This window comes from Phacochoerus africanus, chromosome 3, assembly GCF_016906955.1.
Source record: "Phacochoerus africanus isolate WHEZ1 chromosome 3, ROS_Pafr_v1, whole genome shotgun sequence".
NCBI classification, from domain to species: domain Eukaryota; kingdom Metazoa; phylum Chordata; class Mammalia; order Artiodactyla; family Suidae; genus Phacochoerus; species Phacochoerus africanus.
The window spans coordinates 23,775,793-23,802,163 of NC_062546.1; the positions used below are offsets into that span (position 1 = coordinate 23,775,793).

Consider the following 26,371-nt stretch of genomic DNA (forward strand, 5'->3'; position numbering starts at 1 on the left):
AGGACTGATCTATTGCAGGAATATCTGTTTTATCTCCCAAGGCCAGAGTATCTTGATCTTGGTGCACTACCTGGCAAACAGGCAGACATTAAGAAGGGACCCAATGGGAGATAGAGGCTGGCTATTAGCCCCCTCTCCTGCTGTAGGAATAACTCCAAACCCACCTCCTATTGTTGGTGGGCATGGAGAGCCCAATACATAGATGACACAGCCCTAGGATATCATGACATGAGACTATCTCTTTGGAAAGGGGCTTAAAGAGAAAGACCCTTCCTTGTTTTGGGTTCTGGAGGCAGGAAGAGCCCCATGGAAGCTCTCACCCTGAGAGATGCTTTGCACCCCTTCTCTTTTGTGGGGGGGATCACAAGTGCCAAATATGGAGGTTCCCAGGCTAGGGGTCAAATCGGAGCTGCAGCTGCCAGCCTAATGCCACAGGCGCAGCAACTTGGGATCCAAGCCACATCTGTGACCTACACCACAGCTCACGGCAACTCGACTCCAGATCCTTAACCCACTGAGGGAGGCCAAGGATCAAACCTGAATACTCCTGGATACTAGATGGGCTCGTTCCACCAAGCCAGGACAGGAACCCCCTGCAGCCCCTCCCCTTTCTAATCTTCCTCCTGAGGTGGGAGTTACTATTGTGGCTCAGTAGTAACAAACTTGACTAGTATCCATGAGGAGGCAAGCTCTATCCCTGACCTTGATTAGTGGGTTAAGGATCTGGTGTTTTCCTGAGCTGCAGTGTAGGTTGCAGACACGGCTTGGATCTGGTGTTGCTGTGGCTTTGGTGTAGGCCAGCGGCTACAGATCTGATTAGACCCCTAGCCTGGGAACCTCCATACGCCATGGGTGGGGCCCTAGGAAAAAAAATACTGGCCCTGAGGCACAAGGAGACTGCACAAGCCACCCATGTTCACCCAAGCAGCTGGGGAAGTTGGGGCAAACTCCGTGGGGCAGTCACATGCCTCCTTTGACCTTCACATGTCTGGCATGTGCACAGAGTAGCACGCAGGACCAAACTCCAATTTGCAAAGGCATCTGTGTTCTAAATACCTTCTTATCCCTAAATAAGCTACCCAAGACATCAGCCTTCAGATGTGTTTGGATTCTCTGACCCAGAGATGGCCCATATCATGCTTTTTAAAAGTTTAAATTAGTTGCCAACATTTAAAAACTGTGGTTTTTACTCTCAAATCTCTAGCTTCACTCCAACAATCGGGCCTGATTCCCATATAGCAGTGACTGCCTGAGCAGAATGGCAGCCGTTCTAAGTGGCGTCTGTCCTCCTGAATTCACGTTGAGCCCCAATGCCGCCTGTAACAGCTCCCCATTTGCAGTCAAAAGTCAGCTGCCACCCACCACTGTGTTTGTATCACTTTCTCTTGCACTGAGCTGGCTTCCTTTGTTGATGCTGTCTGCCTGGTCTCAGTTGGCATCTGGGCTTGCAGCTGCCATCATACACCCATACAGCACCTCGAGTCTCCCAGGGCCAGGTGCCCTCATTACTAGTCACACGGCCAGCATGCCCGCTCTGCTCCACCCCCATCCCCATCCCTCCCTACCCCTCACCTTGTGATGTCTTCTGTCAGCTGGGCAGGGTCAGGGGGGTAGAACTTGACTGTGAAGGCAAAATTCCAGGGACTGCCTAAGAGGAGAAGACAGTGGAAAGATCAGAGAGGCCCCATCACCCCAGTGGGTGGCCCAGATGCACCATTCTAGGCAATTTCTCAAAGTCTTCCCATAACTATAATCTTAGGACAATCCAAGAAGAGAGCCTGGAACATTATCTCACTTGAAAGATGAGGAGACTGAGGCCCAGGTTAGAGGACTTGGAACTAGCAGTGGAAGGAAGGTAGAAAGAAAGAAAACCAGTGGTATACACCAGGCATGCTGTTAATTACTTTACATTGCTTCAATAAACCTCATAACAGCCCTATAAGTCCGTCCATGATTAGCCCCATTCTGCAAATGAGGACCAGGCAGTAAAGGGGCCAGTCCAAGGTCACCAGCTAGGAAGTGGCAATGCTGGGGTTAGGACCAAGGCCACCTTGCTCCAGAACCCGTGCCCTTTCCTCTACACCAAAGTCTGCGCCACAGGACATTAATGCAAAGATAATTAATCTAGAAAAGTACCACATTAAAGAGGTTTCCATATGTATACTACTATATATAAAACAGATATTCAACAAGGACCTACTATATGGCACAGGGAACGCTACTCAATACTGTGTAATAACTTATATGGGAAAAGAATGAATACATGAAGTTCCCATTATGGCTCAGCGGTAATGAACCCGACTAGTACCTATGAGGACACAGGTTCGATCCCTGCCCTTGCTCAGTGGGTTAAGTATCCACTGTTACCGTGAGCTGTGGTGTGGCTTGGATCCTGCATTCCTGTGGCTGTGGTGCAGGCCAGCAGCTGCAGCTCCAATTTGACTCCTAGCCTGGGAACTTCCATATGTCACCAGAGCGGCCCTAAAAAGCAAAAAAACAAAAGGGGGGGGGATATGTATATGCATAACTGATTTGCCTTGCTGTATACCTGAAACTACTAACACAATATTGTAAATCAATATAAAGTAAAATTTAGGGGTTCCCACCATGGCAATGTGGATAAAAAATTCAAGGGCAGTGGCTCAGATTGCTGCACAGGTGCAGGTTTGATCCCCCACCCTGTACAGTGGGTTAAAGGATCCAGTGTTGCTGCAGCTGTGGCATAGGTGGCAGCTGTTGTTGGGATTCAATCCCTGGCCCAGGAGCTTCCATACGCCATGGGTGCAACCATAAAATAATTTATATTTAATTAATTTAAATTTAATATAAAATAAAAAATAAATTAAACAGGTTTCCTAACTCTTTTTTTCAATAAACTTTTTATTCAAAGTATAACATGCATACAAAGACTAGGTCTGCTTTCACTATTACATCTTCAATGCCTAGCACAATGCATGATGGGTAGAAACTCAATAAATATTTGTTGAACAAATAAACGAATGTAGAAATATACCTTACGGGAGTTCCCGTCGTGGCACAGTGGTTAACGAATCCGACTAGGAACCATGAGGTTGTGGGTTCGATCCCTGCCCTTGCTCAGTGGGTTAATGATCCGGCGTTGCCATGAGCTGTGGTGTAGGTCGCAGACGCGGCTCGGATCCCACGTTGCTGTGGCTCTGGTGTAGGCCAGGAGCTACAGCTCTGATTATACCCCTAGCCTGGGAACTTCCATATGCCTCAGGAGCAGCCCAAGAAATGGCAAAAAAAAAGACAAAAGAAAAGAAAAGAAAAGAAAAGAAAAGAAATAGCACAAAAAAAAGACAAAAAAAAAAAAGAAATATACCTTACGTGGTGGTGGATGGTGGTGGTTTATAAAACTCATTTTAGGGGCCACATTCCCCAAAGAGCCCAAAACATAATAGCTACCATGTACTGGGCAGACTTATGTGCTAATTCTTATGCTACATCCTTTACGCAAATTGTTGCCTCATTAATTCACCAATATCAAAACAGTAGATTAAATTTCCCTTACCAGATGAGAAAACTGAGGCTCAATTAGAAATTCGGTTCCCAAGGGCGGAGAACCAGGCCACCACGGCTGTGACTCCGGAGCCCAGGTGGGCTGGACCCCTCAAGGCACAGGGGGATCAAAGGGTGGAGCTCAGAGGAGCAAGGGGGCTTCTTGAGATTGGGGACTGGTTCTGGACTGTCTCAGAAGGGGACTTGGCAGGGTATGTGGGGGCCACCTGGGAAGCAAGAGCCCAAGGCCCAGCCCTGCAGGCTCTAGCCTCACTTCATTCACTTCATACCTCCTCTGGTAGTGTATGGCAATGCGCTCCTGGTGCTGAAAGTTGCTGCCATTGGTGCCAGCCGCTCACGGGCCTGCCTGAGACACCTTTGTCCCCCTCCAGAACCCGGGAGCCCCTCACGCCAACCAGCTGCCACGTCTACCACGTCAAGCTGCCCACGGACACCATTCGAGCAACCTCAGCTCAGCCAACCCAACCGCCAAGCCAGGTTTCCTAACTTGGGACTTCCAGAGCCCTCTCTCTGTTATTGCGCATTGCACCTTTCCAAGGGAGGCAAGCAGTCAAGAATTTCCAAAACCCATTTGACCTACTGCATCCATTTGTCACAGGGCATCCTTCCAGATTAATGTTTCTCAGAATATACTTTGGAAAACTCTGCCCTATATTATGTTGACTCCATCTCAAATAGCAGAATTGGATTATAAATAAGACACAAAGGCAAATACAATGGGCTAAAAGTAACAAAGAGCATTTCACAGGGATAAATGTTAACCTTCACATTAGATATGAAAAATCAATGGTACACATTTAAAAGGGAGAGAAAAATAAAGGCTGTGGTTTTAGCTGGAAACAAGCTCTGCAAGCCAAGAAAAGGGATGACCACTTAAGAAAGGGTCAGGGAGGCCTTGATGAAAGACCATAATCCAAAACAATGGTCAGATTGCCCCTGGGACATTGTGGGCTCCATGCTCTAAAGGGGCCCCCGACAAAGTGAGAAAGCGAGGTCCATTGGGGTAAGGCCACGGTCAAGAAGGGCTGGCGGCCCTGCCATCACTGCCATCTTGTCCCTGTGGCCATCACCTTCTTCACAGACAGTTATCCAACACCTTACTAAGTGCTGGTCACTTAGCTTGCTAAGAACTTTAAGTGCATTTTTGGAATTTTTATTTAATCTTTATAGTGATTCTGAGGTAGATTTTCCTTTTTATAGATGAAGATTTTGAGGAATTCTCCCAGGATCACCCAGCCAAGTCAGCAGTGGAAAGCAGAGGTCTAGCCTCTGATCATATGACCCCACAATCTAGGCTCCTGATCACTGCTGATTCCCGGGAAAAAGCAGCCTCAAGGGGAAACAATCCCTGTCTCAAGAATAATAATGGTAATCATTAATAATAATAATAATAATGGCTAATACAAACTGAGTGCTACTATATGCAGACAACCTTTAGGTGTTGAACACATAATAACTCATTTAATCCTCACAACAACCCTGAAGATAAGGGTTACCGCCACTCTACAGATGATGAGGCACAGAACAATTAAATAACACAAGAAGTAGTGATGAAGTCAGGATCCGAATCTAGGCCGTCTGACTCTAGCATCTGCCCTTTTAACCATTACACCAGATAGCCTCCTACTATGTGAAGCACCTACTGTGTGCTGGCTGTTGGCCCATACCCACATCACTGAACTTTCATTCTCATCTTGTGAGGCAGGAATCACTACTTCACTGGCTAGGAGGATGCAGGAATCCAGAGAGGTGAAAGAACTAGATGATGGGCACTGAGGTTTGGGAGGAAATATGCCCAACTCTGAAGGCCAGGACATAAGGACTCAGGAGCCACCTTCAGAAGGCTGGGGGCTGTCACAAATAAAGATAGGGGTAAAAAACTGATCCATTTTTTAGATGGAGCAGAAGACTGAACTGGAGAGTTCCCTGGTGGCCTAGAGGTTAAGAATTCAGTCTTGATACTGCTGCAGCTTGGGTTCAATCAAGAACTTCCACATGCTGTGGGCATGGCCAAAAAAAAAGAACTGGATGAATGGGTAGAAACTACTCGGAGCCAGTGTGTGTCTCTACTGAAGGAAGCAGTCCTGCTCCTGGATAACTTGAGGGTGCCCTTGGGAGGGAGCAGAGACCCAAAGATTCTGTCAGCATCTTCTCTTTTCTGAGGTTCCTGGTCCTTGTCAAACATTATCAGCAACCTGTGTGTGTTCTGATTCTTTCAGGCATGAGAGGCAGGCCTGCCAGCCCACTGGGGCTCCTGGGGGCAGCCTGAGGGTCAAGCCTAAAATCCTGTTAGCCCCAGAGGAAGGGGCTCTGTCTGTGAACCTGGCTCTTTGTTTCCAACTGACAGGAGGCTAGAGGAAGAATCCCTCAAACCCCCTCCTGCACAGTCAGCTGGCATCCCTAGGCCCAGCTGCCTGCTGTCATGGCAACAGGCTCCACTATAGCTTTCCAGCCAGGGGACCATGGAGCCCAAGCACAGCCAAAGGGGAGGAGCCCCTGGTAAAGGCATCTCTGCTTCTAGGCTCCAGATCCCCACCCACTGCATGCTCCCTGCCTGGGGCCACCTACCTCCCCCTTCTGCCATTTGAAGGCTGCCCCACCTCTTCCAACAGGCCTTTTTCCTCTGGGCCAGAAATGACAGGTTGCTGGCCTGTTCATCTCTCTCTGCCCTAGGCCTTGAATTCAAGGAGTGCAGGATGGTGTTGGGAGGCCAGGGCTCAAGACCTAGCTTGGCCAATGCCTCGCTCTGTGATTTTGGGCAAATAAAGCCTTTCTCTGGGCCTTGGTCACCCATCATTAAATACAGGATATGGCCAAGATCAGGGAGGAACCTAGCTTTCTCCTGACACATTAACTCCTGCCAGTTGGCAACAGCCTAGGACAAGGATTCTGAGCTGGGTCAAGGGTCCTTGATCACTGAAGCCTGCACTGGCCCTGGACAGGAGGGTGGCTGTTTAGGGCTATCAGTTTATCCTCTTGTCCTACCTGATTCTGCAGGTCCGTGCTAGGGCTGACATCCTAAATGCACCTGGGATTCCTCTGCTCACCTCCTTAAGTGACTCTAGACAGTCATTCCTCGTGTCTAGGTCTCAGGCTCCTCATCTATAAAACAATACCTGCCTTCCCCATGACCTGCCATGCACAGCAAATGGACTCCTGGGTCTGAAAGAACTTCCCAAAGCAGGAAGGAGCAGCACAACTGGGGCCCTCGAGGCCTGGAGCCCCCACCCACCCTTCCTCCACAGTCCAACCAGACCATGCCACTCACTTCGGATTTGCTTCTTGATTTCCTTGGAGGGGTCCAGCCAGTTCTGCAGGAGAAAATAGAGTTCCTTAGAGGGAGATGGAGGAGGGGACTGGGGTAGGGCCAGAAGAGAGAAACATCCTCAAATGACCTGCAGACAGCCTCCTCGCAGGGAACATGCTTCCCTGGCTGAGCTTTCTGGGTCTCTTCCTTGGGACTGGGAGATGAGGGAATGGGGTTTGGATTCACACAGGGTTTGGGACCTGGGGCCCTGGGCCTAGCATTGCCCCGAGGCAGCACAGTGCTCAGGTGATGCAGCTGCAGTGGGATTAGTGGGAAGGAAGAAACTCAGAGAAGGAGCCTCCCAAAGGTGGGGAAGAGAACCCAGGGGATGAGGACCTCAGTTCCCCCGGGGAGCCATGCCTTGGCTCTCCAGATACCCAGCTGGGGCTGACTTGCAGGTCCCCAAGAAAGGACTGGGAGGGAGTGGGGTGGGGGGAGACAGAGAACTAAGGACAGACAGGGCTGGCTGAACCTTGGGGGTGTGCAAAGAAGGTTCCTAATGAAGCTCTGAGGACTGATGGAAGCCATGAGATGTAGCCAGGCCACTGGGGGCCTAAGAAAAGAGGTGTCCCCACGGCAAGCCTTCCAGCTGACCCCACTCCCCAGCCCAGGTACCTTCTGGCTGTCGGCGTCACAAAAGGTCAGGCCAAAGTAGTCCTTCTCCAGGAGGTTGAGGTGCTCACAGACCAGGTCAAACAGCACCTGGCCCCGGCCATGTTTCTGAAGAGAAGAACAGAGCTGCTGTGAGGCCAGAACACACCTCAGGGTGGGGTGGGGAGATGCCCCAGACTCCACTAGGACAAGGCTCCCCAAGAGATTTCCAGGGTCTGAAAAGATCTCAGCATTCCTACTACCTATCTGGCTGAGCTCCCCAAGTCCTAAGGGACCCTGGGGTGACATGATGCCCAGCCCATGCACTGCCTTTTTCCAGCCCTACTGGGGTCCTCCTAGAACTCAGACCTGCTGTGGGGGGAGTCAGAGTGGGGTAGGGGAGTGACTGACTTCCCCTTCCTGTATAGTGATCAAGAGAAACAGGCTAAGTTGGATCAAGAAAACCAAAAGTCTGAGCTTTGGATGCAAGAGGAAGAGAAGAGTCACCTGAAATGTGAGGGACGTGGGCAAGGGAGGAGAAGAGGGTCTAAGACTCAGGGTCACAGCGTGACTCTCCTCCCTTCCCCCCCACCCCTTACACTGAGGGAGTGCCACCCCTACCCAGGCAGCAAGTGAGCTTCTACAGGGACTCATGGAGCCTTAAGTAGCCTCAGCTGGAAGCAGCACACTGTTGGGGCCACCTCCTCCCCTGACTGCCATCATCTAGGCATGGTGCCTCTCTGAACACCACCCGGGCCTGAGGACTCAGAAGGAAGAATCTGCCTGGGACCCCAGACCCACAGGTGTGGGATGAGCACCACTAAAGGATCACAGGGCAGAGGGCGTGGGACACAGTCACTACCCAAAGAGGCAGGGGACTCCAGAGAGAGAAGGTAGGGTCCCTGCAAGGTCTGGTGAGGTCACTGGGGACTGGGACCAGGACTGACTGGGAAGAGTAGCTAGAAAACCAAGGAATTCCTGAGCCTGGTGGAGTACCTCAGAGAGAGTGACCTCAGCCAAACCCTTATACTTTTCTTTTGTCTTTTGTCTTTTTAGGGCCGCACTGGAGGCATATAGAAGTTCCCAGGCTAGAGTTTCCCCTCACACTTTTCTAGGGCAGCTGAAACAGCATCTTGGGGCCTGTGTGGGCAGGAGAGAAGAGGTAGACGAGATCCCTTTTTCTTTTTTTGCCCAGGAGTAGGCAAGGTGTTCAACCTGAAACCTTTCTATCAAAGACATAAACATTAAAAAAAAAAAAAAAAAAAACAACCAACCCTGCAGAGAAGAAGGACCCAGATTCCCAAGGCTCAGAGGTCAGTCAGTGCCTAAGACCAGGTTCAGGGGAGAAAGAGAGATGGGTCCCATAACTCTCAGCAGTAAGGCCACCCTTTGGACTCTTCCATACATGAGCACAGGGCCAGGAACAGTGCCTACATGTGGCAGAACCTCTTAAAGGGACAAGTGAGAGTTCAGAATTGGGGGTTGGGGATGCTCCTGGCCTGCAGAGGAAAGGGAGATGCTGAATGTGGGGCCAGGAGGGCTGACCCCACAGAGGAGGCATCCGTCCTGCCACCGGCTGGGACAGAACCACGCCACAGGGTTTCTACATGGCCTGGGTGGGCGAGTCCTTCCAGTGGGCCTCCTCCCTAAGCCTGGAGGACACCTTAGCATGCAACCCTTGAGACCTGGCTCCCTGAACAGGGTGGTTCACAAGGGAAGACCCCTCCCCACCCAATAAATACATGAAAATGATTCTAGATGAAACTTCAGTGTCTGCTGGGTAAGACGGAAGAGCCCAGGTCCTCAGCCTACTGGGCTACAGATCAGCCCCTAGACAGTGGCTCCTTGCCAAGGTATAGCCACCCTGAGAAACCTTTTCCTGGCACCAGCCCTGTGCCTCATCTAATTCTATTTGCAATCACGAGAGCCCTCTGAGCCTTGATGTCACTATCTGTGCAAAGGAGGGCTGGCTGGGACTTCTCCCCAGAATGTGGCAGTCAGTCCAGGACGCCATGAGAATGGACGCCCTCTGGCTTGGCCAGTTGGCCAGGGACAAGACCTGTGGCGCTGGGTTGCTCCCTACCTCCACCTCACACTCATACTCAGAGGCATCGAGCAGAGTGACTCGGCAGATGGCACTCTTGAATTTCTTGGCAATCTTCTGGGGTGATTTCTGGGCCTTGCTGGGCGTGGTCCTCTCTGACAGGCCATCGGCCTCCCCGTAGTCCTTTTCTTCCATGTCTAGGCTCTGTAGGTCCAACCAGGGAAAGGTCTGGTCAGTGAGCTTGAAACTATAGCATTTCATCCAAATGAGATGCAATAAAAAAGTAGCTGGGAGCTCCCGCTGTGGCCCACCGGGATCAGCGGCATCTTGGGAGTTCTGGGACACAGTTTCATCCCTAGGGCATTAAGGATGAGGCGTTGCCACAGTTGCAGCTTAGGTCATGACTGTGGTTCGGATTGGCCCAGGAACTCCATGTACAGCATTGGGGGTGGGGGGGAGGCAAAAAAAAAAGAAAAAAAAAAAAGGCAGCTGGCATTAAGGAAGACCCCAAAATGAGAGCCACAGCCCTCTAAGAATGCCCCCCTCCCCTGCCCCCAGTGACCAGGATCTATGGTGGGTGTGCACAGGAGGGAAGCCAGAGCTTCTGTGTATAATGGGTGGGCTCAGGTGAGGGGTCCACTGCTTCCCTGCAGGTCACTGCTGCTGTGGGCAGCCTCTGCAGGCAGGAGCATCCTACAAACCACACCCAGTGGCCAAAGCTGTCCTGTCTCTCTAGAACAGGGCATGAGTTATCAGGGCATGGTTTCTTCCTCCTCAGTCTGTCACTGGGTCGAGAATGAAGCCAGGACTGATCTCGTAAAGGGAAGGGAGATCAGAGCCCTGCCCATGAATCCCAACTCTGCCACTGACACCCTCAACGACCTTGGCCCAGCCCCCACCCTCTCTGGGCCTGTCGTGAATTAAGGGAGATGGGAATTTGATGGCTAGATGATCCCCTAAGTCCCTTGTCTCTTTAGGGTGATGAATTTTGCCCTGGAGTCACACTGGGTTTGCCAAGATAGGATGGACAGGCCTCGGGGAGAAGAAAACAAGGTGGAAAGAACATGGATTTTCAAAATCAGATCTAGATTTGACTTACACTTCTATCACTTTACAGCAATGGGACTTCAGGTAACTCACTTCATCATGCTGGGGCTCTGTTTCCCCAAGTACAAAATGGGGGACTTAATAGTTACTCTCTTCGGTCTTGGAGAGTTTAATATAAAAATGAACACAATGTCCCCAGCACAGTGCTTAGCATGTAATGGGTCAATAATACATCTTGGTTTCCTCCTTTCCTCCCTCCTGGAGGACTAGCTGGGCAGGAAGAGGGACGTCCATGTCCTCAGGCACACACCTGTTCAGCAGGCCGAGCGTCCTGCTGGGGCGGATGCTTCTCATTGGAGTTGGCCTCAGGATGGCCGTGGCCTGCGGGGGTCACTGGGGTGGTTGCTGGGGCAGCTGCCTCAGGCTGCTGCGGGGCCTCCTCCTGAGCCTTCTTCACCTCGGAATCAGGGCCTGTCTCTGTTGTCATGGTGACCAGCACGCCTGCATTGGCACGAAGGAGAGAGCACGTGATGGGAGAGAGGGGCAGTGATGGTGTGACAGAGCAGAGCGAGGGGGACAGGAACCACACACAGAGAGAGACAGATGGAGACAAATGGACAAAGAGCCACAGAGAGAAGGAGAAGGGAGGGAGAGACAGAGGCCGTGAGGATGGGAAGGGCATCATGAGAAATGAGGGGCAGCAGCCGAGGTCACAGCCCTCCACCCACACTTGTGTCCATACAGCTCCTCAGGGATTCCAATCTCTTGGCCCAGGTCTGAAATCAGGGCCCTTCCTAGGGGTAAAGAAGAGTCTCTCCAGGGAGCCTCCACGCTGCCAAGAGCACAAAGGACAGTCAGTGACCACCTCCAGGCAGGCCCTCAGCCAGGCTATCTCTCCAACCACAGCACCTGGTACACAGTAGCCCTTCAATAATGTTGGATAAACTGAAGCTCCCTGGGCTCTTGGCCCTTCAGTACTGATGCTGGGCAAGGCTTTTCATGCTCCAAGCCTCAAGGACTCCTGCGCCCTGATTTCACAGGGATGGTATCAGGATGGATGCAAAGGGACAAGACAGGAAGGTACTCTTAGAAAAGGCAATATACAAACAACTCATACAACTCAAGAGCAAAAAAACAACCCAACTGAAAAATGGGCAAAAGACCTGAACAGACATTTCTCCTAAAAAGACATATGGATGGCCTGTAACTGGCACATGAAGAAATGTTCAACACCACTAATTATTAGAGAAATGCAAATCAAAACTACAATGAGGTAGAATGGCTCACACTGGTCAGAATGGCCATCATGAATAAGTCTACAAATAAAAAATGCTGGAGAGGGTATGGAGAAAAGGGAACCCTCCTACACTGTTGTGACAATGTAAATTGGTACAACCACTATGGAAAACACTATGGAGGTATCTTTAAAAACTAAACAGGAACTACCATGTGATCCAACAATCCCACTCCTGGGTATATATCTGGACAAAACTGCCATTCGAAAAGACACATGCACCCCTATGTTCATTGCAGGACTATTCACAATAGCCAAGACATGGAAACAACGTAAATGTCCATAGATAGATGAATGGATTAAGAAGACGTGGTACCTATACACAATGGAATACTACTTAGCCATTAAAAGAAAAAATAATGTCATTTGCAGCAACATGGATGCAACTAGAGACTCTCATACTAAGTGAAGTTACGTCAGAAAGAGAAAGTCAAATGCCACTTATATGTGGAATCTAATATACAGCACAATGAACCTGTGTACAGAAAAGAAACAAACTCATGGACTTGGAGAACAGACTTGTGGTTGCCAAGGGGAGGGGGAGGGAGTGGGATGGACTGGGAGTCTGGGATTAGTAGATGCAAACTATTGCATTTGGAATAGATAAGCAATGAGGTCCTGCTGTACAGAACAGGGAACTATGTCCAATTACTTGTGATGGAATATGATGGAGGATAATGTGAGAAAAAGAATGTGTGTGTGTTGCTTACATATATATACATGTGTGTATGTCTATGTGTATATACACACACACACACACACACATATATATATATATATAAAACTGAATCGCTTTGCTGTATGGCAGAAATTGACAGAACATTGTAAATCAACCATAATAAAATTTTTTTTAAAATAAATGGAGGAGTTCCCATCGTGGTGCAGCAGAAACGAATCCCACCAGGAACCGTGAGGTTGCAGGTTCGATCCCCGGCCTCGCTCAGTGGGTTAAGGATCCGGCGTTGCCATGAGCTGTGGTGTAGGTCGCAGACATAGCTCGGATCTGGCATTGCTGTGGCTGTGACATAGGCCAGCAGCTACAGCTCCAATTTGACCCCTAGCCTGGGAACCTCCATATGCCAAGGGTGCAGCCCTAAAAAGACAAAAGACAAAAATAAATAAAAAAATAACTAAGTAGAACAAAACCTGCATAGCCCTGATGATATAAAAGTCAGGAGAACTGGGCTCAGGCCCCAGATCTGCCACAAATGAGCAGTCAATTTGGCTCACTAGGACTCATCCAAGAAACAAGGGACTTAGAAATTCCAACAGATTATTCTTATCATTTCTGTTTTAGAGCAGGAAATGAAGATATTTCAGAGAATCAAGGACCTACTGCCCAGCTGCTCTTTGGAATAAGCTAATTGCAAAGAGGAAAGGAGACAAAGACGAGAATGAGAATGGCATGGTCCCAATTTATATTAAAAAAAATCCCAATAACTTCAACAATATATCTTCGTGTTCGTATACATACAGTAAAAGATCTAAAAGGATACACACCAAACTGTTAAAAGAGGCTAATAATTCAGAAGTAGATAGAGGAAAATAAGAGAGTTCCATAGGGTGGGATAAGAGAGGGATCTTCATTTTTTCTACTTTATACACTTTGGAATTACTTGTAAAATTAAAAATAGGGAGTTCCCATCATGACTCAGCAGAAACAAATCTGACTAGTGTCCATGAGGATGCAGGTTCGATCCCTGGCTTAACCTCGATCAGTGGTTAAGGAGCTGTAGTATAGGTCACAGACACGGCTCATATCTAGCATGGCTGTGGCTATGGTGAAGGCCAGCAGCTACAGCTCCGATTCGCCCCCTAGCCTGGGAACTTCCATATGCTGCAGGTGCTGCCCTAAAAAGACACACACATACATACAACTCACAAGTTGTTTGCTTTTTTAGGAAGGCAAAGGATGCATTCTAACCTCCATCAGTGGAAAAAAACCCTCCTTCAAAAAAGTTTGGAGCTAAAACCAGGGCATGAGAAGTGAGGAGAAACCCTCACCCCTGCAGCATATGGAAATTCCCAGGCTAGGGATTGAACTGAATCTATAGCTACCAACCTACACCACAGCCACAGCAACACAAGATCCGAGTCACATCTGTGATCTATGCCATAGCTCACAACAATGCTGGATCCTTAACCCACGAGCGAGGCCAGGGATCAAACCAGCATCCACACAGATACTAGTCAGGTCCCTTACCACCGAGCCACAACGGGAACTCGCTGAATCCATCATATTAAATGAGAAAGATCCAGATGAGACTTGACAGGTCTCTCCCCTCCTCAACCCCACCCACCATGGGGGCCTTTGATGGGCAGATAGACAAACACTGGATCCACCCTGAGCTGTGCTGTGCTCCAAGCCCCAGCTGCAAGCTCCCTTTTTTTAATTCTTCAGTTTCTCCCCTGCATTCCAGGTGTCGCCAGCCCTGCTGAAAGCAAAGGGCACTGGACAGAAAGCCATGAGCCCTGAACACCCCACACAGCCACTCAAGAGCTCTAGAGCCCTAGATAAGGCACGAGCATCCTCAACGGATAATGAAGATAAAAAGTGGAACGCTCTGTAAGCTGGAGCTCACTGCACAAATAAAAGTGTTTGTTGTTATTGATGCTGCAGTGAAGAAGTGAGATGAGGAAGGGAAGGCCGGGGTCCACTGCCTCATCCCCACCCAGAAATGTTTTCCACTCATGTTATTACCCTGGGCTTTACAGATACAGTGTAAAGCCACAGTTAAATAAAGGCTCTCTGCTGCTCATGTGACACTAAGTGCCGATCCTGTGCCAGAGTACAAAGCAACAAGAGCTGCTCCAGAGGAGCTCACGGCCTCGTGGGGTCAAACTGAGACATATCTGCCTGGCTCTGGATTTCGTCTAAGCCTGCACTGGAGGATATCAGCCATTGTGCTAGATAAGGCCTAGAAGGAAGAACCCTTAAAATAAATGCCTGCTTAATTTTGCTTTCAAAAAAAAAAGAATCCACAGGCTTATCTGTATGTTTTGTGCTGGGAGAAGCAGAATCCACATGCCCCTCACGGGTCCAGGCAGCCTAGAGGCTCTGACACATCCACTCCTCCCCTCTGCCTCTGTCTGATTTCAGCCCGTTCTCTCTGAACCTTTCCCGGGCATGCGTCTTCTTGGAAATAGCCAGGAGAGTAATCTTAAATAAATAGCCCTGTCTTTCACTGCCTGGGTCTCCAGCAGAGCCTGCTGGCAGTGACTGTGCGGTACTGGCAGAACCACAGATGAGAGGAGCCACAAGGTTTCTGAGACAATTCAATCTCCTCCTCTTTTACCCGTGAGACCCAGAGAGCAAAAGAGGCTCGAGGAACAGTCATTTCCTCAGACAGGTTCTCCCTGGTCCAGCCCACCCACTAGTCTCCCCCACCCAGCCTCCTGATTCCCCAGGTCCTAGCTCTGGGTCCATTATTCTTTCCACTGCACTTTGCTGCCTCAAGCAAACCTCAACAGAATCTCCTCAGAGGAGAAAGCACTCAGGCCCCCAGCTAGAAACCAAGGAGGGGGCACGAGCCATCCACAAACTCCAAGGCCAGGCGCTGGTTAGATAAATAATGGCGGATCCACGCTAACAAGTGAAAAAAGACGATGTAAAAAAATCATGAAAAATATCTGAGTGAAAAAGCATGATACACGCCAGTTTGTACAGGTTGACCCTATTTTGATTAATGCACACACACAGATGCAGAAAAGTCAGCAAAGCATTAATTATGGTTGTTTCTAGATGGCAGGAATACGAATTATTTTTTCTTCTGTCTCACTGTAGATATTTTTTTCTACTTGGAGATTTCTTGAATGGTTTACAAAAATTAGAAGTTAAAAAATAAATTTTTCTGGAGCTCCTGTCATGGCACCATGGAAAAGAATCCAACTAGGAACCATGAGGTTACCGGTTCAATCCCTGACCTCACTCAGTGGGTTAAGGATCTGGTGTTGCCGTGAGCTGTGGTGTAGGTCACAGACGCAGCTCTGAGCTGATGTTGCTGTGGCTGTGGTGTAGGCCGGCAGCTACAGCTCTGATTAGACCCCTAGCTTGGGAACTTCCATATGCCGCAGGTGCAGCCCTCAAAAGCAAATAAATAAATAAATAAAATTTTCCAATGCGCATGGCCTGGTATGACAGGATGAGAAAGAGATAAATAAAATCTGTTTAAATTTAAAATTTTTTATGAATTAAAAAGGAAAATCACATTTTTTTTTAAACCTATGATGAGATCCTTCTTTATTTCACAAGTGTAGGGATAATGGCATGGTTCTCTCAATGGGGCACAGCCAGTGAGCCAAGAACCTGGCCTTGGCTTCTGCCACAGCCAGTCACGTGGGCCCAGTTCTGCCCAGGCCCAGGTCAGCACAGACTGACGGAGCCTGCTGGGCGGCCAGGCCCTGTAGGGGACCCAGAGGGCCATGTGCTACTTCCTGTGGAGCTCACTGCAACACGGGAGGAGGATGCTCACCCAGGAAATCGTTAAACACCCCAGTAGGATGTGGCTTAGATTTGCCAGAGGATGTTTCAGCCTCTAGAAGATTCTAGGACATGGTGATCAGGAGTACAGCCTGGGGTCTGTTCCCAAAGAAGACTTATAGCTAGGGAGTAGAGGGTGAGGTGGAGTTAGGTTTTGAAAAAAGGAAGAATCTAGACAGGTGACAGCAGGGAGGGCATTTGGGCTGAGTCACCACATGGGCAAACTCCCAGGAAGGGAAGCAGGTAGGGCTGCGCAGAAGACAGGGAGGAGCCTTGACATCTTGACTTCTTGGAACAAGGAGCCTACAAAGGCGAGCTCCAAACAGCCTGGCAGGAGGGATGGGTTGGAGTCAGAGAGAAGAGAAGGAGCTGGGGGTGGGGGAGCCTTGCAAGAGTCAGAAGTGTCACTGCTGGAAAGGGCCAGACTCCCCTCGGTGAGCCCCACGGTGGGCCTGGCCCAGCATTAGGGACTCCATGCATAGTCATCTCGTGGACTCCTCACAGGGCAGCAGAACAGGGGGCGGACCCACATCAGTCAGATGCAGACCCAAAGTCCAGCTCCACCAGTGATTGGGCAAGTGACCTTGCTCCCTCCCTCGCAAGGTGGTGATGGAGCTTCAGGAAAATAGACAGGACACCCAAAAAGCAACCCTGAGAGGGTCTAGAATTACAAGCAGTGATGGGAAGCCACAGTGGGGACTAGTCTGAGAACCAGGAGTTCAGAAGCACCCAAGAACAGATAGTGAGAGAGATGTGCTAAGAGACAGAGGCCAGCAGAGCCTGACTGATGACACTAACATATGAAAACCCGAATGCACAGGATTAGAAAAGTGAAAGGTCAGCCAGAGAAGTAAACGCTGACGGTGCCTGTGCCAGCCCTGTCTGCAGGAGAGGGGCCCAGTAAGGCCCAGCATGCCTGCCTGGCCAGGTCTGGGGCCAGCTCAGCAGGCTGTTAGCCTCTGATACTATTCAGTATTGCAGCCACTGGCTATCTCTCTGGCTTACCTTCCCAGGGCACTGAGCAGCCTCTGGATGCTGTGGCTTTCCATCTGGGTGGCCTGCAGGGGGAGGGTGTCCTAGCCCAGCAGAGGCAGTAACACTTGGCCTGCAGTCATACTACTCATTAAAAATGAATTGACTGGTTTATACATCAAGCTCACCCACCAGGTTTAGCATGAATCAGCATCTCTGAGTCCAGCAAATTGAATTTGTTCTTGCTCTCCAGCTCCATGTCTGCCCAGGTCCAAACCACTCTCAGCTCCTGCCTGCATGGCTGCCCCAGTCTCTTCCACGGTCCCCCTGTGGCCACTCGGGCCCTCCTCAGGTTTATTCTCTACAGAGCAGCCACAGGGATCTTTCCAGAAGCCCAACTGGATGCCCTCTTTATCTATTTATTTTGGCTGCGCCCACAGCATGTGGAAGTTCCCAAGCCAGGGATCGAACCCATACCACAGCCATGACCTGGGGAACTACAGTGACAATGCTGGATCCCCAACCCACTGAGCCAGAAGAGAACTCCAGATGCCCTCTTTAAAACCTCCAGTGGGTTTGTTCCCTGGCCCAGGGCTGTGAGTTAAGGATCCCGTGTTGCCTCTACGGCTCGGATTTGATCCCTGGCCCAGGAACTTCCATACGCTGCGAGTGCAGCCAAAAACAAAAATAAAAAAAACCTCCAATGACTTCCCATCAAAATAAAACAAACTCATCAAAGCTGCAGGTCCTGCATATGGCCCATGCTTCAGCTCTTACCATGAACCAGCCCGTACTGCCACCATCACTGTGATGACTGTGTCCCCCTGGCTTTCTGTTGGCACCTCAGTCACACTAGGCTTGTTCGTGTCTTGGGGCTTTGCCCTCAGTGGTCCCTCTGTGTAGATGGTGGGCTGTCCCCTGTCTCTTGGCAGCTCTCACCCTTCAGATGTCAATCTTTGTATCCCTTGACCACTCTGTCTAAAGTGGGTTCCTCTTTTTTTTTTGGGGGGGGAGGGGGTTACAACTGTTTGTTTTGTTCTGTTTTTTGTCTTTTTAGAGCCGCACCCGTGGCACATAGAGGTTCCCAGACCAGAGGTCAAATTAGAGGTGTAGCCGCCGGCCTATGCCACAGCCACAGCAATGTGGGATCTGAGCTGTGTCTGCGACCTACTGCAGCTCATGGCAACACCGGATCCTTAAATCACTGAGCGAGGCCAGGAATCAAACCCAAGTCCTCAGGGATGCTAGTCAGGATCGTTAACTGCTGAGCCACAACGGGAACGCCTTCAGCTGGTTTTTTGGTTTTGCCATTTTAACCACTTTTAAGTGTAACAATTCAAGGGCATTAATCACATTCACGATGCTGTACAACAATCACCACTGCTTCCAAAATTTTTCATCACTTCTCAAACAGAAATTCTGTTCCCATGAAGCAAGCATGCCAAGTTTGGTTTTTTTCATAAGTTCAAAAATAACTTATATTTATTGATCGACTCATTTGTTTCTATTCCTCCTCTAGAATATAAACTCCACCAAGACAAAACTATCTGTTTCATTTTCCACTTTTCCCAGGGCTTAGTGCAGTTCTTGATAAATAACAACAACAAAGCGAATATTTATAAGGTTTGCTATTTTACCAAGGCATTGATCTAAGCATTTTCACATCTATTAACTCGTTTAATCTTCATAATAGCCTACAATAGGTAGTCTTTTTTTTTTTTTTTTTGGCTGCACCTACAGCATACAAAAGTTTCTGGGCCAGGGATGAAACTTGCGCCATAGCTGTAACAACACCAGATCCTTAACCTGCTAAGCCCCCAAGGAACTCCTATAATAAATAGTCTTAGCATCTCCATTTTACAAAAGAAACTGAAGCACTGAGAAGTAAAATAATTTGCCCAAGATCACACAGCTAGTAAACAGCAGTCCCAGAAATTTGAACTCAAGAGAACCTGGGGTCAGATGGGTGGGTAGACAGATAAATGGAAAAACACATGGGTGACGGGTGGATGGAACACCGAGACAATTTCCAAGTCTAGAGACACCTGGGCTGCATTCACCTTGGGAGACTTTCTGGCTACCATCCAGCCAGCCTGTCCTGACAACCTATCAGACCTTGAGCACCTGACTTCCATCCAAACTCCTAATATGATCATCCTTGTTTTACTGATGAGGACACACAGGCCCCAAGAGGACAACCAATTTGCCCAAAGTCACAAGGCTATGCCAAGTCTCTCTGGCTTCAAAGTCTGTCCCACTATATGGCATTTCAGCAGCCTCAGGGGGTTTGTCCTGTACTAATTTCTCCCAGGGATGTAAAGCTAGCTAAGGAAAAACTTCCCAAGATTGAAAGGCAACTACGCTGAGAAGTGTTGAATTCAGAATCAGGACCACTGTTTCTTTTTTCAGTTCTGCCCCTTCCCATCTGATGGGCCTTGGGCAAGTCACTTCTCCATGCTGAGCATCAGTTTCCTTTTTTGTCAAACAGGGACGAGAGGCCCATCATCTCACATCAGAGCAGGGCTGTGTAGAGAAAAGATGTTTCAGAGAACAAAAGGACTTTGAAATGCAAAAGTCCCAGTCACACTAAAGACAAGAGATTCTCATCTCATCACAGATGTTGATGATATAGGTACTGAAAGTGTGTCTTTGCATATATATGCACAGCAGTGGAACAGCACGAAGGCACCCACAGCCAGGAGTGTCCATGGTTATGAGCAATTACTCCCTAGCCAGGAAGGCTCTCTTCTACATCTGAGACACTGACGATTTCTGCCCAGGCGTTTGTGGAAATTCTGAACCAGGTAGGAAGGAGCGGAGAGAGAAAGAAATGGACAGGGTGTGGAAGACACCAAAACACCAAGAGAATACTAAGCAGAAAGTGAGATTCTTCTGTTCTGAATGATGTAGGATGTTTTCAATGATGACAGTTTCTAAGACAATCCTTCTTGCTTTTGGAGGAAGTCAGGAAGCACACCTTCCCCTCCTACAATCCCCTACAACCATCTCCTGGGCTGCTGGTCCCTGCATGCACCCCCAGGACCAAGCCGTGCTCAAAGAAGCAAGATGCTGAGCTCTTGGACTGTCCTTTGAACCCCCTTGCCTCCTGATTTCTGCTTGCCTTTGGCCAATGGGAGGCACTGGCAGATGAGAGTGTGGAAACAGAGAGAGGCAGATGTATATCTTCCCAGTTGCCCTCCCTATGGTCCTGGTGGTGGCTGAAGGCCTCTGTGACAGCTCCTTGCACAGACCCAGCCAGCACTGAATTCCGGTAACCCCATTCCCTCCTTCTGCTCATTCAAGCTGAAGGGACGTAACAGTTTCCATCACTATGAGTCTCTAGGTACCCTTTGTGGGTTCCCTTAACCCTGCCCTCAGCCTTATAAACATCTCCAAGTGGAAGCATCTGAATGGAATTCTGTTTTCTTCCAGAATCTGACCGATACAGCACCTTACACTAAACAGAGGGAGGGGAGGAGAAATTGGGAAGAGGCAGTATAGACTAGTGGTTAAGGATAACACAGGAGACCAGGAGATCTTGAACACCCCCTTACCCTCTCTGTGCCACCCCTTACCCTCTCTAAGCCTCAGTGTCTTCATTTGTAAAATCACCACAACAATCTTACCCACATCACAGGTTTACTTTGAAAATTGAATCAGATCATGCCTGTAAAGCACCTACATGCCAAAAACCACAGTTAGGCCTCAAGAAACATTAAACTTTTCATCTTTAGTATTGAGTCTGAAGGCTCAAATGTTAACAATAACATTTCCTTGGAGCAGGAATTACGGACTTTTTTTTTTTTGGCTTTTTAGGGGGTTCTCTATGTTACACAATTTTTCTACTATGAGCATCTATTACTTTCGGAGTCAGAAGAGAAAAAAAAAAAGAATTAAAAGAAAAAACACAGTGAGAGAGAGAGAGAGAGCCTATTAAGACTTATGCTTCCTCCTGGGGAAGATGTTACTTCCCATTGGGATTTCCCCAGTGCAGAGCAGTCACTCCCTCGAGTGACAATCTCCAGGTGAACAGAAATGAAATGACTGCCTGTGATGAGGGAAGAGGGGGACCCTGTGTCTCCCTCCCAGCCCAGCCCCTGATGGAGGCAGGGGGTGGAAACCAGAGCTGGGTGCACAGTCACTCTTACTGCTGCTCAGGTCCATACACGGCAGTGGGGAGACAGCAATTTGTCAGAGGCTTGTGGTACCCATGGGCATTAAATAAAACCAAGCAATGTGAAGAGGCTGCCACCCGTCGGCACTGGCTTCTTGCCCAAAGGTTTCATGTGCCACCGTGGAGCCACAGACTGATGTGCGGTTGTAGGCCAGGGACCACGTGACATGGCCAGAAGTGCGGAGTAACAGCATCAGAAAGGAGAAGCGCCTTCCGCATGGACCGCACTGATGACTGCAGAGGCAGACGGAAACCTCAATGTAGCGGGACATCCTCTGAGAGGCGGACAACGAGCTGGCTGTCTGCCGGGCTTTGTCTCCTTTGAGCTCAACAAGGGCTACACGAGATAGGTGGGCTTATTCCCCAGGCTTGTTGAGCAGACTAAGATCACAGAGCTAGTCAGTTCGAGTAGAGCCAGGACTTGGACCCAGGTCTGCTGGCTCACGGTCCCAGGCTCTTCCCCCTCAATCCCGCTATATCCCACCACCTCCAACTTGCTGCTAACCATGTAACCAAAGCTACCGTTGCTCTGGATGTAGAAATAATAACAGCAGTTCAACTGCTCCCACAAGCAGGGTGCTTTACAATCTAAAGGATCCTTTTATAATCGTTTCACTTGGACTTCACCCATCAGCAGTTGGTGAGAGGGAGCATGGAACAGCAGTTACAAACACAGGCTTTGGAGCAGTCAGTCCTGGCTCCACTGGCTTGGGGACCTGGGGCGAGTGACTTAACCTTTCTGAGAGCCAGTCTGAGCATGTGAAAGACCTCCTCCACCTCAAAGGCATTTAGTGAGAGTTAAATGAGACAAGGCAGTGAAGCTCACTCAGCACCATTTCTGCCACAGAGCAGATACGCAGTCAGTGGCAGCGATGGCTCTCATCAGTAAGGCTGTCACCGCCAGACAGGTGGACAAACTGTGGTCCTGGGAAGGTCAAGAACTTGTCCAAGGACACTCAGGGTATAAGCAGCCGTGTGGCCCAGGCAGCAGCTTACAGCAGCCAAAGGGAATTTGAAAATTATGCAGGTGAGCTCCGTACTGGGTGAATGAAAGGAAGAGTTCCCCTGAGACATCCCCACCCTTTGAGGGTGACAGAGACAGACCTCCTTCCAGAGCCCAGTCCTAGCATCCTTGCCGCTCAGGTTGCACTGAGAAGGGAGAAGCAGCAGGCTTTCTAAAGCAACCCTTCGCCACCTCGCTGTTTCTGAATCTATCTCACTTGATTTTCTTTGTTTAAGCATTAGGAGAGTTCATTGTCAGCATTATTTAGAGTACAGTAAAATTGGAAACAACTCTAAATGTTCATCAATGGGGGCTGGCCAAATGAACTAGGATTTATCCACTGAAAAATGAATTACAAAAGCACTACATATATATTGGGGACATCTTTGGGATGCATTTTATATATACTGACATGGAAGGATGTCACTATATAAGACGAAAAAATGTATATTATAAAATAATAATGCAATTTATGGTCCCATTCTGGTTTATACGCTTATGTAAGCATAGAAAATATTCCAGAAGGACCCATACCACACTGTCCTCATTGGTTACTTCTGGAGAGGAAGATTTTGGTTGGGGAAGCAAGGAGAGGATATGCACCTTAATTACTAGCATTTTCCCCATAATTTGTTTGTAATTAAAACTAAAGAACAAGGAGTTCCCTGTGGTGTAGCAGGTTAAAGATCCGGCATAGTCACAGCAGCAACTGGGGTTGCTGCTCTGGTGCAGGTTCTATCCCTGGCCCGGGGACGTCCACATGCCATGGGCACAACCAAAAAGAAAAAAGAAAAAGAAAAGAAACAATATAATATTTTTTTAAAAGGTTTGTTTTGATCAGTCTTATTTACTTCCCACAGTACCTGCTGTAGCACCACTTCTGCCTGTTCTATTCCAATCTGTATCTATGGTCAGACCTAATTTTATACCACTTTAATCTGAGTGCTCACAGTTTTATGGTTTTTTTTTTCCATTTCACATTAATTGTATCAGAAATATTTCCACATTATTATAGGCATCATTATCATCACAGCTAACATGCATGGCTGCTTCACTATGTGCTAGTTCCCAAGCTAAGAACTGTACATGCCCTAAAGCATTTAGTCTTGACCTGAATGCAGGTACCTGGCCCTAAACGCAGGTACTCAGATTATCCACATTACAGATGGGGAAACCGAGGCTTAAGAAGATGAGCAGGTTTGCTAAGACCTTACAGGTTGGTAAGGACAGAAACTAGACCTAAGCCCTGATCTCTGCACATCCCCAGTCCTTGCTAGGAACCTCTCCATCCTACTCCCCTCCCGGATACTGAGTGGTGAGCCAAGAAGAAGGTGGCAAGGCAGGAAGAGGAGACCCAGGTCCTGGGTCTTCCTACTTGCGTGACCTTGAGCTAGTCACTTCCCTTCTGTTTTGTTCACTCAATCAATTCTTCCACCAGACAAGCACTTGCAAATCACTCAGCCACACGCTGAGGATAGAACAATGAATAAAACATGAACCCAGCCCTCAAAGAGATCAGAGCCCAGCCTGAATTTTTTCCGTGTAGGGGAAGGCTCTAACCCTGGCCCCACCTCTGTCACAGGGACAGGAAATGAAGGATGCAAAGGAGCTTCACATGCGCACAGCTCCATACACTGCAAGGGTAAGTATTTCTGTGGCTGTTCACGGCTGCATATTATTTTATCCACTAGATGTTCCAAAATGTTCTCAATCATCTTCCTATTGTCGGGCATTTAGTCCCAATTTGCTGCTATTATGGAAGAAGCTCTGATGGGGATTCATCCAAAGGAAATTATGCAAAAGGAAAAAAAAAAAGCCAGATGCACAAAGAAGATACTGCACAACCTTCGGAATGACTGAAGGGAGAGAAAAGTCTTTCATCTTAAACTTACGAGGCTATAAACCACATTCACGCCCCTGTGGCCTTCCCCACCCCAAACTGCCCCCCACCCCCAGCCACAGGGATGAGGGGGACCATTTTAGTGCATTTTCAACCTTTCTCCCTCCTTGGCCCTCCAGGGCCACAGGGCTGCTCTTTTTCCTGCAGGCTATAGTCCATCCTCTCCTTGTGGTTCTCATAGCTGCTACAGGGACCTTCTCAGACATGGTTCTGTCACACCCCAATGCATGCCCCATTCAGATCAAACACCTGCAAAGGTTCCCAGAGCCTCCAGGCTCCGGTGGAGTAGAAATACCTTAGCCTGACATTTGAGAGAGACTAAAGGGGAAGAGAATGTTTACTGAGTCCCTGCCAGCACGGCACTTAGATCCTTTCTATAACAACCACCATCATGTGGTCTCAGTGAGATAGGTATTCATCCTGATTTTACAGATGAGGAAACCGAGGCTCAGATCAGCTAAGTGATATGCCTAAGAGCATGTGGCTAGTAACAGTGGAGCTGTAACTAGAGCTCAGGTCTGGCAGATTCCAGAGTTTTGCCAAAGACCCAAACACAAGCTGACTTTCTGAGTCACCTCCCAGTACCCTCAGCCCCCTACACCATCTGCTGCATACACACCAAGGCCGCTTGCTCTTCAAAGATACCCCTACTTCCCTCCCCCCTGACATGGGGAGAGGGTACCCTGCCCCCACAACTATCAAAATTCTACCTAGCCTTTGGTGCCCAGTGCAAAGGCCTCAATCTCCTTGAAGCCTTTCCTGATCACTAAAAAGGGGATCCATGCTTACATAGGCAATGGCATACCCTTGACCTCCCCGGGTCAAGTCCCCATCCCTCCAGGGTAGACTGGGAGCCTCCTGAGGGGAGCGATGTTTTTCCAGAGGCCATATAGGTAGGACCTGCAGGAGGTACTCGGGAGATTTTTCAAATCGAACAAAACCAAACATGACCTCTGAGAAGAAACTGCTGGCTGCTGGCATGACCATCAGGAATGTGGCTCTGACTCACACTGCCGGGATGTGAATCCTAGCTCCCCCATGACCTAGCTGTGTGACCTTCAGCAACTGTCTTCCCCCCCCCCCCCCCTCCCCCCCCCCCCCCCCCCCCCCCCCCCGCTAAAACTCTGTCCCCTTAATCTGTAAAATGGGAAGAAGAATTCCAACTGTAAAGGGTTTTGTGAGGCGTGTATGAGAAGATTTTGACAAGATTGTATGTTAAGTCCTTAAAACAGTATCTGGCATATAATAAGTGCTCGATAAATGTTGGCTGCTACTATTCTTACCCACAGGCCTCCCACCCACAGAGGAAGCAGTGCCAGCCTGCTCCCACCTGTCCGCCCAGGCTCAGGTCCCCTCCCCACAGGGCCTCCTCGTCACAGTCTCAGCCAGGGCCCCTGCATTCCCTCCCTTGTATTTTCTGGCCAATGAGCTCCTATCAAATGTGGCAGAGGCGAGTGGCAGGGCCAACCAGTCTTAGAGCCGACAAGCCTTCCCTCATAGCCAAAGGGAGTCCAGAGTGTCCCCACTTCTAAGGATCCTGGCCAGGAAGCAGAAGGCCACAGCCAATCCCTCTCTCAGGTTTTCAGCCGGTACCCCTCTGCCTCTACCCCTTAGGACCATAGGAACACTCGGGCCACAGGGCCACCCTTGCCTCTTAAGATCCAACATGCAGTCCTCTCCACCTGCACCAACCCTGGTGCATCGGTTGTCTGGCTCTGCTAGACACCAACCTGGTGCTCCCAAACACTGCCCCCAGTAAAACGTCATGGTGGAGAGAGGGGCTCTGGACTCAACCACACACTTTCCAGCTATGTAACCTCAGGCAGGTGACACAGTCTCTCTGAGCCTTACTCATCTGTATAAAGTGGAATAATAATAGCACCCTCCTGTCAGGGTTGCTGTGAGATAATGCAAAGTACTTATTGCCCCAGTGCAAGGCAAACACTAAGTACTCAATAAATGTCCTTGCTCTGACTGGCTAATCATTGGTATTACTCCAGATAGAGATTATTATCCTCT

At 49.0% G+C, this 26,371-nt stretch overlaps 1 protein-coding gene across 11 annotated transcripts in view; it reads right to left on the reverse strand.

The window, feature by feature from the left end:
• EPB41L1 (erythrocyte membrane protein band 4.1 like 1) overlaps positions 1–26,371 on the reverse strand; it is a 133,901-nt gene that overhangs the window by 48,422 nt on the left and 59,108 nt on the right. For all 11 annotated transcript variants that reach the window (XM_047771182.1, XM_047771183.1, XM_047771185.1 and 8 more), the window contains 5 exons: positions 10,840–11,030; positions 9,522–9,686; positions 7,463–7,567; positions 6,809–6,851; positions 1,573–1,648 (listed from right to left, as the gene is read on the reverse strand). In XM_047771182.1, coding sequence (XP_047627138.1) covers positions 1,573–1,648; positions 6,809–6,851; positions 7,463–7,567; positions 9,522–9,686; positions 10,840–11,016 — 566 coding nt within the window. In that variant the 5' untranslated portion in view covers positions 11,017–11,030. The remainder of the gene's footprint in view (positions 1–1,572; positions 1,649–6,808; positions 6,852–7,462; positions 7,568–9,521; positions 9,687–10,839; positions 11,031–26,371) is intronic.